Here is a 14,920-nt window from a genome sequence, read left to right as displayed (position 1 = left end):
TATACTTATGCATGTGATGTACACAAGCATGCTGTGTGCACGTCTAAGGCTACGAGTATATAAATACTGGTATGACAGAGATAGTTCAGTCATTAATTGAGTATCAGTATAATCAAGTTGTGTTCCTACGAAACTGTAACACTAACAACAATGATAAACATCTATTAACCATGTGTGCTTTCAGTCACATCTATATACATGACACTGAGTACTGAGCACTTCTTAGACGACACACTAGAAAACTAAACTCGTTCCATCATAAAAGTTCTAAAATATTTCTAGGCATCTTTAATCAGAAACAATAGAACAAACCTATAACCATGCATGAGATTAGAAAGAAATGTGGAGATAACGATATAGATGAAATCAAAGTAGCTAAAAGGAGATTTCAGTGGTTTCAACATTCAGCTCAAATTACAGATCATCGTTTAAAAAAGATTGCCGGCAACAATCATTACCCTAAGTTCCAAAAATAAGATGTGACCCTAAATGAGGTTGAGAGATGTACGTAAAGATGTAATACGCACTGAAGTGTATTGAGTATAAGGTATAATGAAGCAGTAACATCAAGGAAGAGTTAGAGAGAGCACTGTGTTGAGATTACCTAAACAGAAGTAACAGAGCCAGCACTAATAACTTGAGAATTTGAGAATTGTGAGCGACAAAAGAGACACAAGTGTCAATAAACACTGTTAGCGCATGTATGAAATAGAGGAACTTTGAAGTGTAATAATTGTAATAGATGGTTCCAAAGCATACATAAAAACCTTTCAAATACAAATATTTCTGCATGTCCAGTTCTAAAATCTGATGTTGAATGATGCCAGCTGTGTGTGGGGTTTTCCCTTGAGAGTTAAAGCAAACCGCATTGCAGTAGTCAGATGTACTGTTCCCAACAAATCAATAGTGGTACTGAGTCATCTAGATAAGAAACGCTCTACACCTGTACTCAACCAAAGGATGCCCATGTTCTCTTGGATGGATTGCCAGGATGTCAATGTGATGACAAACCAGATTGTCATAATCACTATAAATAAAATTAAAAACCACACAACCACATTTTGTCTGGTTGTAGTTATACAATTAGTTAAAATTTAGGATAAAATACTATTATATAGAACGAATTCCAAGCACAATACTGTACATTGATATGTTTACTTGCTATATACAATCTACAATGATCATCAACGCTACTGCAAATTCCTAGTTAGGTTTAATATAATGTCAAATATGACAATCTGGGAAAGGGTCTCAACAGTGGTATTAATGACTTGTTTACTACTGGAATCTCGGACCTAGAAAATTGTGAAACTTTGGCGACCAACCAATCCTCTAGTTGGCCAAACTGGCGACCGAATACAAACCCATTTTTTATACCTGGTTCAAAACTCCATCACCCCAACATAGCTTATATCCTATGGTTACCTTGACCTCCATCGCTTCTCATTGGAATTAACTTAAGAAAACAAAAGAAAGAAAAGAAAGAGTGTGTGCATGTGTCAATGTAGCCCTAAAAATTACTGAATGGACTTGAAAAGAAAAGACTTCCTGATAATGAAGCTTCCGGGTGTTTGGTATAATCTAGCCACACATGAGTAGTGTTGCGCATGGGCGTAGGTTGCATATAATTTGGGTTTTCCAAGTATAGCTTCAGTCTTGTGTTGTGCCACCGAAGCCCAGCCTACACTTAGAAAGTCATCAGAGAGGTGCAAGGAGTTAATTTCTTTTTGCTGTTGTCTGGATACGGCTGAAAGGACTGACTTGCTAAAAAGTTGGGAAGAGCTCAAACTTATATATGATGAAAGCCTCTCTCCATCACGTTGTTTGGCATTCAAGAGTCACTACTTAATGGTACAATGAATCAATCGTGCTAATAATATCCAAAAATAAAAAGATCCAGAGTTCCGTGCCATGATGTTTTGATACCAGTTGAAGATTAAGAGATTGAAATGTGGTTTAGAAACTTGGGTAAGTGATATTAAAGAAATAGTTGTACAATTGGAGAGGAAATTTGAAATCGTAGATGGAAAAGAATAGGCTATCCGGGTGTTGAAGAAGCCGGGAACAACCAGATGAAGCTCCCTCCAATTATTTGTTTCTGCTGTGACAGACGGCAGACTTTTTCAAAAGAAGTGACAAAAACAAAGCGGTTTCAAGTGTTGCGGCATTTCATTGCAGGAATGACTAATGAATTTTTAAAGACAGGAAATTTTATGTCATAAATGGTTGATATATGATGAAATCCCCAATGCGGCAGAAGAAGCCAGATCAATTCAAATGGGAGTGAGAGCAACCCTTCCAATAACAGAATAACAGGGGAGATGATTATAGGCTCTTGCCTCTCAAGGATGGATCAACCTTGCTCATGCCAAAAGACTAACAACCAGAAAGTGGTCTCTAGGGGGAAGCTAACACAAAAGAGAACTATGACAAGAAAACGAGGAATGAAATGTTGGGTTTGCCACAAAATACACTGCAGAAGTTATAGAAAATGTTGGCACAGAGCTAGAGAAATTCCTCAATATATAGGAACCCCAGCAACGCCAAACAATGCATAAGTAAGGTGCTTAAACAACAGTGACAACAGCGGTACTACAAGCCTCCAGCGATACTTCAGTTAGACAGACCGTTTCCTGTGGCAATACAGAGACCACCACCTAAGAGCCAATTCGCTTCTGTCACTGGTGTAAGAGGACATAGCTGCAACGCTAGAAACGTGACCAGAATTCAGCCTAGTATCGGTTGTCACAAGAAAGTTTGAACTGCCTGAAAGAGTCACCAGTTATGACGTGCAAGAGTGTTGGATGTTAGTCGGTTCTGGCAAAAGGACAACTAAGCAGAGATGCAGTTGAATGGAACGCATTTGGAAGTTTTCTGAAGGGTTATTGGTATCAAGTTGATGGTTTTTGAAAGTGGAGAAACAGCGAAGTTGTTAGAGGACTACAATGATGTGTGACAGAAGTTGGAAACTGTACATGCACAAGTAGAGGAATTCGTGTCAGTTCTGGCTGGAAGTGAGATGTTTATCTCATGTACTGCACGAGGCATGAGACAAGGACAAGAGATATATTTAGTAGAGCTATTGATAAACTATGAGGCAATGGTCACCTCAATGATTTCAATATTAATTCCTCAGTCTGACAAAATGCTGAGGATTCGAGTGGTAAATAGTAATAGCTAATCAGAAGTCCTTTGAAAGGGAGAACTTGTTGCTACTTTAGATCCTGATGTGTGTGTTGCGTATGTGGGAAGAAGGATGGGGCAAGGCAGAAAGTAATGGGTTATAAGGTCATAGAAGACTTAAAAGAAGAAGAGTGCTAGGAATTAGTAGTGATACGAAAATATGAAACTGTCATGTGGAGACCAGGACAGCCATTGCCTGCGGCACTGAACACAAGTTGGATAAAACAGGGAACAAAGCCTTACGACGAGTAAGCCACGTCCCTTATCAAGGCAGAAATGGTGGAGGTTTGGAAGGAGAAAGAAGATATACTTCAGCAAGTTCTTAATAGAGACCTCTAGTAGCCGCTGCAGCCCCAACTGTGTGTGCTAGGAGAAGGAATGGTGAGTTGTGACTAACGATAGATAATAGAGGTCTAGCTGAGCAGATATTTCAAATTCAGCTCATCCAATATCATTGATAGAAGATTTGTTAAACAGATTGGGCAATGAATGTTTCTTCTATAGACTACCCTATAATTTGAAATTGGGATATCATCAAATGCCTATTACAGACAAAGAACAAAAAGAAATGACAGCATTTGTGGTTCCGTGGGCCAGTACAAATGGAAAGGAGCTGCTCGTCTGGCCTGTCAGAAGCCCCATCAAGATTCGAACAAATGGTGAGAATATTTTGACTGATAGTCAATACAGGAAAGCTTTATATATATACATATATATATATATATATATATATATATATATATATATATATAAAAAAAAAAAAAAAAAAAAAAAAAAAAAAATATATATATATATATATATGTTATCTAGATGATACCTTGACATGGGGTCGAGACTGCGAGGAGCACATGAAGTATTTGCCAGTTGTTTTATACAAGATTAAGACAGTAGCAGTGGTACTGTCTCTATTATACAAGATTAAGACAGCAGCAGTGGTACTGTCTCCAAGCAATAGTATTTTGGATGCTAGACAAATTGAATACTTGGGTTATGAAATAGAAGCAGGAGAGGTAAAATTTAATAAACGGGTAAAACAAATTCAGAAGCTGAAACGACCAACAACCGTAATGGAGTTGAGAAAAGCTTTTGGAGCATTTGCTTATGAGCAGAAATGGATTCCGAGGATGGCAAAATAGCGAAACCCTTGTATGGAGCTTTTGAAAAGAATGGAAGACAGAAGCTGATACGGACAGAAGAAATGAATAAAGTATTCACAATATTGAACAATAGAGCAACAAACTCGATAGCTTTGAATATTGCAGACTTTTAGAAAAACTTTGATATGGTCACATATGCTAGTAATGTAGCAACTAAAGCGATGTTGGCAAACAGAGAAGACAATCAACTGACCCGTCAACTGAAACCCAATAGCTTTCTTTCACCATAAACTTACTTCTGCAGAGAAACGGTATTGCAAAACAGATAGAAAACTCTTTGTTAGTCTTGGCAATTAGGAAAATTACAGTGTATCTGGCCAAGCTATTTGATTTGATTACAGATCATAATGCATTATCATGGTTACAAAACTGGACATGACACACAAACGAGGACGACATGAACGATAGTTAGAATTATTACAACAATATGATCTCAATGTCACACAAGGCAAGTCGAAGCCAAAGAGGAATGACTATGGCAGACAACTTATCTTGAGTGGCAGTCAATGGTCGTTTAATTGCAGCTGTACAACAAAGGTCTGATGCCAGTATGAAAGAGGAGACGAGAGAGTTGCAGGAGTTGGACACTATCTGACAACAGCCGTTTAAGAAGTTTGAAATAGATCAAGTTAACAAAGCAATCCACAAGAATAGCAAAATTGATAAGGAATGACACATTAGTGACCTGAGGAGAGCTTATTCTAACTAGGGAATGATTACAGTTGAGTGCCGATGGGATATTGAGATTTGTGAATTACGGTGGTAGACCAACAAGAAATCAGAAATTGGGTGTTAAACAGCTTTCCCAGCACTACCAAAATCTTTGAGAAGATGCTTTTTTCTCTTCTTAGTAAAAAATTCACTCTTGACAGGTGATACGGGACACGAGAAAACATGAGAGAGAGCTTCTAGAGTAGCTTGGTGGCCTGGTATGAAAAAGGATGTGAAGACATATGTACAAAGATGTGATAAGTGTCAGTTTCACAAGCAAACAAAATTTTCTGGTACACCTTCATTACGCAATGCAGATATTCCAAGACATCCTTTGGACAAGGTTCAAATAGAGTTCCGAGGCCCTTTTCCCAAGTCCATTCCAGATTGAATGGAGTACACACTGGCTATCCAAGACGTATTCGGCAGCCATTGTATTTTGATACCAACAAGAGATGGTAAAGCAGAGACTGCTGCACAAGTATTTCAAGAGAGGTGGGTGTGCCAGTTTGGAATTCCTCTCATGGTACAGTCAGATAGATGTACTTATTTCACAGCATTGGTTTTCAAAGAGTCTCGTACGAGTTTGGGGAATAAAAGCAAATTAAGTTCAGCAAATCACCCACAATCTCAAGGCCAGGTTGAGCGACAGAATCAGCTGGTGGAAAATATTCGTTGTGTGATACATGAGGAGCTGTTTTCGTGGCCTAGAGCAGTAAATGGAGTGCAGCTTGCAGATAATACCGCAGTCAATGCTACCACTGGATAGACTCCTCATGAAATATTGTTCAGTCAGGCATTATGACGTCTACAGTGTTAGCAAGACAGCTATTACCATCAGGAAGCTTGTCAGACAACAATTAGAAAATTAACGAGACACACCAGATGTGGTAAATACGATTCCAAAAATGAACAAAAAATATTTAGAAGTGAAAGAGAAGGCAGATTTAGAAGTGAAAGAAAAGGCGTATGGCACATTGTCAACAAAAACGGAAGGTACGAAATATAGAACGAGGTTCCATATGAAGATGGCCAAGTGGCACAAAAGAAATTATCGTCAGCTGAAAGGAGACTAAAACTTTCACCCTACTTTAGCACTAGATATGTGATAAAATTGACACACAAGGAGTGTCGTGAAATGGAGCACGCACAAAGCCAAAACCATTCAAAGGCAGTCTAGCGACCTAGAATTAGCTCAGGAAGCAACATTATCATGAGAGAAGAATGTAGTGGATCAGAGAAGGACGAACGGTCAATTGGTAAGGAGACTATTATGGAACAGTTTCACAACAGTGAGAGCAGCCTGTAGAACATACAAGATGGATCTTTGCAATGAGACACAGGCGTCATGTAAGACATATCACACCGGAATCATATGCTAACTGATATAGAAAGGTCGAATATCAGTACACGGATGATGATTAATACTTTCAATTACACGGTGTACCCAATTTTGTAGAGGCAGGGGTGTCATGAGTAGAGTTGTGCATGCACGTAGGCTGTATATAAGTTGATTTCCGAAATACAGGTTCAGTCTTGTGTTGTCTTACTGAAGTCTAGTTTATGATTAAGAAGAAATCAAACAAAAATTTTTTTTTGATTTGGCAAGAGTCTAAACCATGGCAGTGTAGTCTATTCAATCATTATGCACTAATTCAGCCTCAGGTCATTCAGGCGTGTCAGCAATATATAAAAAAAGATAACAGTTAAACTGCATTGCCAAAACACCAAAAAACCCAAAAACACTCCAAAAAGTAACGGACAATTGAATAAACCTAAAAACAATACGTGGTATTCAACATTTAACGGCAGGGAGCTCTTATTAAAACTTTTCGGTACCATGTGCCTTTGTATGGTGTGATTAAGTAACAGAGTAGACGCCGTGGAATTCCCTGAAGGATTGTAGACGAAACAATCTGATTTGCTGATAGCCGTATTTCTCAATCTGTTTGGCTGTTTCCTTCACAAATAAATTTTCAGTGGCAACTGTTATCATGCATCAGTTACAAATGCTACAAACTGTAACTAACAGTGGTGTTTTGCTTTGTCCGCAAAAGGGGGAATTCCATGGCTTCTGCACTATTTCCTAACCACACTGTACCAATTTGCATAGTACCAAAATGTTCTAATAAGAGCGTTGCTGCTAACTTAAATGCAGGGTGTTACGGGATAAAAAAGATAAAAATGAAGAAAGCAAAAATAGTTTTAAAATACAAAGGTCAACACTGGCAACAAGTACCCTGCAAATAAATAAAAATAATAAAACTGAAAAGAGCATCAAGCTTTACCTTGTCTTTTACATTTATGTCACATCCTTTCTCTTTCAGTAATTTGATTGTAGAATCATGACCTCTCGCACAGGCAAAATGTACTGCTGTCCAGCCATTCTAAATATATAAAGAATGATATCAGAAAAATGTATATAGTAAGGAGGAAACATCTGTTCTTAAATATTTTAGCACTTTGGAATGATTTCTAATGAAAATTGTACAAAGGCCACATTTCCTTCCCTACATACAACTTTGCAAATGTAGCGGTGTTGTGCTGAGTACCTTCAAAATAAGTAAAGCACCAACAAATTACAGTTACATTCAAACGCTTAATGCATAAGGTGAATATTTCCTGTACAATCTTTAGATTTTAGAAGAACTCTCAATCAAGAGAAGAAGAGACAATCAAATAGTACATGCAATTGAGCTATTTCCTGCAAATTTTAATGAGTACTTGAATTCAAATCATTGATGTCCAAATTCTGAGAAAATAACTTATTTGATCCTCAGTGATATGAAATGAATGTATTTGCAGCATTATATACACACGAGGAAGACAGAGTTCTACTTTAACAACCTCGTAATCACTTAACTATGATTCCAGTTTACATTTTGTAAGGATGGCAATGAATGCAAAACAAGCATACAAAACACAACACATGTAAAAAAGGATAACCTCATTCTGATCATCAAGATTGATTCCTTTTTGTATCAGCCATTCAATAGTTGAATTTTCATTTGCATCGCAAGCATAATGTAGCGCTGTTTGGTTTGCCTGAACATCAAGTACATGCAGATAAGGTGACTAAATCAACAGTTTTTGTTGCTATTCATACCAAATCTTTCATGTGCAACGATTGTGCATCCATTTCATATAGAAATTCCAAAACACTTACGTTCCCGGCAGCACTTGCCAATAGAAATGGTGACACATGATCCTGCAGTACACAAATAGCTAGACAACATTATGACAGTCACTTAAAATAACCACCTTTGTCAAAACTTATCTTACAATAGCAAACTCACAATTCTTGACTTTTCTGACTACAACTTCCTGCAAGCATTATGTGTTCATAATAATTCATTAATCAAGAAAACAGTCATTTGTTCAAATATTCAGTCACCTATTCACCATTTTGTATGAGAACAAACTTTCTGCTATCAGGCTGTGAGCTTAGCAGTTATAAAGATAGACTTCTGTTTTGCACGTTTGTTCATTTACCTGTATGTCAAATGTTCACAATTAATTTATTTGTGTATGCATGTCCAACCAGTTCTATCTCTAGCTCCATGTCATACATTCAAAAACCACATGAAGCTACCAACTTTCCTGTCCCTCAATCTTTATGTCTCTCCATTCATTTACTTTTACTAATTCATTTTTCTGAAAATTTGTATATGACTTTGTTGCTCGTCACATGCATCTGATATTTTCTCCATGTGTCAGTCTCTTGTATCCTGATTGTCAATCAACGTGCTTGTAACCTAAAATAAATGAGACGTACTACAGGGAAATGAAACCACTACTGGTGCCAATGCCTCAGTGTGCAATCAACTGGGCATTCAAAGTTCAGGAGAATAAACATAGATGGAGAAACTAAAATACTATACTTCTACTGGAAATGAACATGGTAGGTTCACTGAGAAAAAGTCTCTTCCTACCTGAATAACGCCAATTTTGCAATTAATGTATATACACCAAAACAAGTACATACAGAGGTAATGTATGCCCACTGATAAAAGACCCACAACTAAAGAACAAAGTTGCACATCCACAAATCAAAATCCAAGATAATCACTTCTTACACATAGAAGCCCAGTGTCTTGTCACTATAACATCTACTATGCAAGTAGATTTGGCACACACACACACACACACACACACACACACACACACACACACACACACACACACACACACACACACACATACACACACACACACACACACACAAGCTATGACACAGATTGTATAAAAGTGCTATGGTGTCCATACGTTCAATAAGAATTCTAAGCTTTCTGCGTTAAAGCAACATAGTTTGCAATGATTCTAAACATAGAACATGTCGTTGAAACCAGATAAATATGACAATCACACACTATTACAGAAAGCAAATTGTATATGCATTACCAACTAACAAGTTTATATACAGTCACTTTGATTCACTTACTTTACTAGTACGTTGCTTGAGAACATTAGGATCTGCCTCAGTCATGATCTTGATTAGCTCTAACTGATTCTCCCAACATGAAATATGAATGGGAAAATACTCATTGCTCTGTATATTAAGTTAAACAGACAAAGTGAAAATAAATAGATCAAGCAATACACAAACAAAAAAAGAGAGAAAACTATATTAAAAACATGTATTGAATCAATGATTGCGATCACCATGCAATAGGTTAACAGATACAGTCTAGCAAAACGAAATCTAATTCGTTGATCAGTTGAGACTGTGGGGCACGACCATCACATACGCACGAATTAAGTGGACAACAACATCACAAAGACATCATATTCACATACTAGAGCCGACAGCATGCACTGTGGGTTATACAGTCAGATACAATATCATTTAGTTGGGCGTGGCAATATATGGTAAGCAAGAAACAACAAAACGTCTGGTTAATTAATGGTAATTAAGTAAAGTCCAGGGTATATTGTAACATATTTATAACAGAACAAACGTTAGAAATTTCCAGGATCACAGAATTCTCACCCTATTCTTAATCCATCTTAGTCCTGGATTGGGCTCCCAATCTGGAATTGGTGAAGAGAGTACAGCTGTTGGGTTATGCAAAAACAAATACTGTTGTAGCTCAGCTGCGTTGTTTCTCCTCAATAATTTTAACATCGTTTCTTCCACTGGAGGACGCGACAAATACAATCAGACCAATCAGAATGAGGTTAACAAGGTTACAAAGTTTATTCAAATGTTATGTCAGAATCCCTTTCTCAAAACAGAAATCAAACAAAAGACAGAATATTATAATATTGTTGTGTAAAATATATGCTACAGCTAGGGTTGCACCTCCACCAATGTAAGCGGATACTACAGAACATAAGGATGACTGTAGAAATTCCGTTTAATGCTTTCATATATAAACAGGGGTGGCCAAGTTCCTATAAGGCCTCTGTCTTGGTGTAGTACCACCAATGCATCCTGGTGCTCAACGGAAATGACACCTACACGTGCATTGTTTGGGTGCTGGGTAGCTATTTACCTACATAGTACATCTACATGCAGTGCGTACATACATACATTCATACATATAGAAACAAACATACATACTCATGTTTTATGTATCATCATGATCAACATGCATGCTTGCAGACAGACAGGTAGGCAAGGACAGACACATGGCAGTCTGCCTGAGTGGTTTGAAGCCTCGGTGCCAAATCTTGGTGCCCAAGACCAGCTTCTGGTGCCACTTGTGGCACCATAGCACCAGTTGGCCACCCCTGCGTGAAACAATACCGATATATCTTTGTTTCAACTAGAAAGTAAGTTCAATAAACCTAAAACAATCCATGTAACGCTTAAGTTCATTCATTAAGGATCGTACGTGTAGATGGCATCGTGTCAAACCCTTCCATAGTATAGTTTGCTTTGCTGTCGATCGCAGACGTCCCTCTACAGCGTCACCTAAAGACAAATATACGGGCCCAAAACCATTTCACAACCCGTATGTGTAGCGTGACGGACCGTTAGCTAATGCTCAAGTAAGAGTTCTGGTCTCTCATTAGCTGGCTTTTCACATGAAGACCCACACGGTAGAGAAACCGTACAGTTGCAGCGATTGCAGCAATGCCTAAAATCAGTGCCTCGCGTACTAGGGAGGTCTGGCCACGCGAGAGCAGCGAGTGCCTACATAAGGATCCACACTACTCTCGCGTAGCCAGACCGTTTCCAAATACTACCGATAGAAGAGAAACGGTCTGGGCAGTAACTGAACAACGAATTGTGCCACGCCTCGCCCACGCACCCACCGTCGATAGACATAATTCGATTTAGTTAATTAGCGACACGCTAATGGCCTGTTTACTCTGCTAGTTAGGGAATGCTGTTTCCACGTTCTGGCCGCCATTTCCTTGTCACTAGTGTAACGCAAGAGTACAATAGGTGCCGTGCAACGTCTTCGCAGACATTCTGCTATACCAGACCTGCCTAAGTATAAGACCTGTATAAGTGTTAAATAATATATATAAATAATATCTAATTGTCAAAATTTCAGTATTTGCATGCCCAGTCAGAGTAAAAGCCATTAATTAATTAAATTATAGTGCAACAAAAATGTAACCAATTCATTAATGTGCCTAATTAGCGACACACAGTATCAACACAAATTACTAAACATAATTGATAATTAATTAAACAGAACTTGTACTGAACGTACTACTGCCTGTTATAAAAATCTAAGAACAAACTACATGCACATTGTCGTGGCTAGTTGGGATGTTCTGGATTTTATTTTCTTGTGGCCTTCTTCGATCGCTTTTCGAGCAATACATATGGTAATGAGGTAGCCAGCCCCTCCCCCTTTACAACTTCTGACCGACTCCTCCTTCTATGTCGGTATTTTGACCAAGTATGTTATGAAAGAGCAGGATAAAGAGAGAGGCTGGCACATAGATATGATATTGGGATATCAAGTATATCTGCGTACACATGCATGTACTAAAACTGTAGGGTACTGTACAGTTACACTGAACAGGCACGGCCATCATTTTGGTCACACCCACCTATGGTAAGAATGTGGGAGATTAGATACTAAATGCAGGTAGGCGGGGAAGAGTACCAAATGCGGGAGTCTCCCGCTCAATGTGGGAGAGTTTGCAGCTCTGACTATAGTCATCCGCCAAGTTGTATCGTTTAGATACTTTATTTGGCTATGCAGTCTAACACAACACAACACAACTGATAGTACTAATAACGTATTCTACGGCTACCGGCTTTCGTTCAGATGACGAACGTGTCCCGGATGCAGACCGCCCAACATGCCCTTTCCATAGGCAAGCTAATACTCTACGTGTGTGTGTGTGTGTGTGTGTGTGTGTGTGTGTGTGTGTGTGTGTGTGTGTGTGTGTGTGTGTGCGTGTGTGTGCGCGTGTGTGTGTGTGTGTGTGTGTGTGTGTGTGTGTGTGTGTGTGTGTGCGTGTGTGAGTGTGTGTGTGTGTGTGTGTGTGTGTGTGTGTGTGTGTGTGTGTGTGTGTGTGTGTGTGTGTGTGTGTGTGTGTGTGTGTGTGTGTGTGTGTGTGTGTGTGTGTGTGTGTGTGTGTGTAACAAAGAGAGGAAATGGTGTTTGCCAACTCTGTCACCTATTGAAAGGTTTATATGCAGTCTCCATTACTCAGTTGACTTCTCTGTATTTGGAACTTACTAAATCAATAATTATTGTTTTTCAAGTTTCCAAATTGACCCAGCACACTGTAATTCTTCGAATTCCAATGACATAATCAAATGCTAACATGCTCTAATGCAATGCTACTTTAGGGCACTACTGTATTGCAACATTAGAACCATGTCTTTCAGTTTCAGGAAGTACATTACCTTGAGTCAACTCGAAGACAGGACTGTTATTTATTATTTGGTTGTCATTTTAACTTTAGCATTGACTATTAATTGTATTAGCATATGCACTGATTGTGGGGAAGGAAAACAATGCGTTAGAAAAACTTTGGTAAATAGAGTTGTTTTTCTGAATAATTTCAAATGATCTGTTTTTAGACATTTTTCCACTATCTTTTTTCAGTGAAAGGTCTGGTTGACAAAGTGAGTTGCGGAGTCTGCTACTGGTTAGACTGTGAATGTAAACTTGCTGATTCTAAGCTAAGCCAAGTCCTTGTGAAGCCATGCATTTAACGAGAAGAATGAGTCACGAGTAGTGAAGATTGTGTCAGTATTAGAGAAAACGGAAGTAATGAAAGTATTGATAGCTACTAGTTGTTCTTGTACTGAAGTGGTACGTTGAAAAGGATTGACATTGCTTTTTAGTTGCAAATATTTGTCGCTACTATTAATATTGCATATAAGTTGATATCCATATCTATAATCATGAACAATCTACCTGAAGTGCAAGCAATAGTTTAATACAATTTTTCGCTGTCATGTTTGAACTAAAACTTCAAACACAGTGAATCAAGTCGAATTTCTGACTTGTAACAGATGATCTGCATCTTGTACGTGTAACAGCAGTCGCTATTTCTTCTCCCTTTGGACACAGAAAGTGCTCAGCATCTACATCATACATAATAATGGAGTGAAAACATAGAAAACAGTTATTGAATAATTTAATAAGAACTATTTAATTCACGTACATAATACGTACATTAACGATACCACCAGAAATTATAGATTGAGCAGACAGCTGAACAGTTTAATTACATCTAAAGTACTTGTAGCAAACCATAATGAATATTGTAGCATGCCACGGGCAACTACAGCGTGTCGTAAATTTAGTGCATATGCCAAGAATGAGCACAGACTTCTTCATTCAGTTGGTGATTTTTGTAATGCAAGCACAAAAGTTTATTAGTAGAAATTTGACTTCATAGAAGTAGAAAACAGTTTTAGGTAGCAATCAAGAATTCAAAGATCAAATGTATTAAAATTATAAATAAGCCAAATATAAACATTTAAAGAATGTGGTACATCACATTGAATCCACTGGTTTCAATTCGGTGTTGAATTGTCCTAACTATCTTATAAAGTTATTCTACTTTACTGTAGTTGTAGTACACACACACACACACACACACACACACACACACACACACACACACACACACACACACACACACACACACACACACACACACACACACACACACACACACACACACACACACACACACACACACACACACACACACACACACACACACACACACACACACACACACACACACACACACACACACACACACACACACACACACACACACATACACTAGCTGGTTAACTCAACTCAAACCATCCTTACACGTTTCCTTTTGTTACACCAGTCATTCCTTTCCAAACCATGGTATAGTGGCCTATGTGTCACTATGCCCTTACATGATGGGCTATTATTATTATTAGACATGACAAACGAAAAGAACACAACAACTTTATTGATATCATACTATGCATAAGCCAACCCTTATATAACTAATTTAAAAAGAAACTATTATTATATCAGCATTATAACATCAAAAGATTTATCTCAACTGACTAGAGCAGAGAATCTATCAACTCCACTGCATTATGGCATCAAACAGCTCATGCCAAGGCCAGCAGCTCGCATATGCCCAACATAATCACTCAGTTCAGTAATGTGTCTCATTAAATTGGTTTAGTATGTAGAGTAATAATAACACATAAAATTTCAAATAATCAACTAATTAAACAATTGTATATATAATCATTTACTCAACTGCCTTAAATTGTCAATCAATTAAAGCATGAAGATTCATACAAGAAATTTTATGCACATACAGATCTAAACTAACTGCCACAACAGTATATTATAGCCTACAACACAAGCAGAAGACTACAAACGAATTTCTATTCGAAATCACAGCATGCGTTAAACCACAAATAGTGAACTATTACTAGA

General features: G+C 38.0%; 1 protein-coding gene across 1 annotated transcript; it reads right to left on the bottom strand.

Moving 5' to 3' along the window:
* Positions 1–7,270: 7,270 nt before the first annotated feature.
* On the bottom strand, positions 7,271–10,176 carry LOC134176364 (uncharacterized). Its single transcript, XM_062643035.1, has 7 exons — positions 10,042–10,176; positions 9,493–9,600; positions 8,334–8,375; positions 8,158–8,259; positions 7,998–8,096; positions 7,340–7,438; positions 7,271–7,291 (listed from the first exon to the last, which is right to left on the bottom strand). Exons 1-7 carry the CDS (start codon positions 10,174–10,176, stop codon positions 7,271–7,273), a joined length of 606 nt encoding a protein of 201 aa, XP_062499019.1.
* Between the last annotated feature and the right edge of the window lie 4,744 nt (positions 10,177–14,920).

The sequence above is a fragment of the Corticium candelabrum genome, chromosome 2 (genome assembly GCF_963422355.1).
Source record: "Corticium candelabrum chromosome 2, ooCorCand1.1, whole genome shotgun sequence".
NCBI classification, from domain to species: domain Eukaryota; kingdom Metazoa; phylum Porifera; class Homoscleromorpha; order Homosclerophorida; family Plakinidae; genus Corticium; species Corticium candelabrum.
This window is presented reverse-complemented; position numbering and strand designations above follow the sequence as displayed.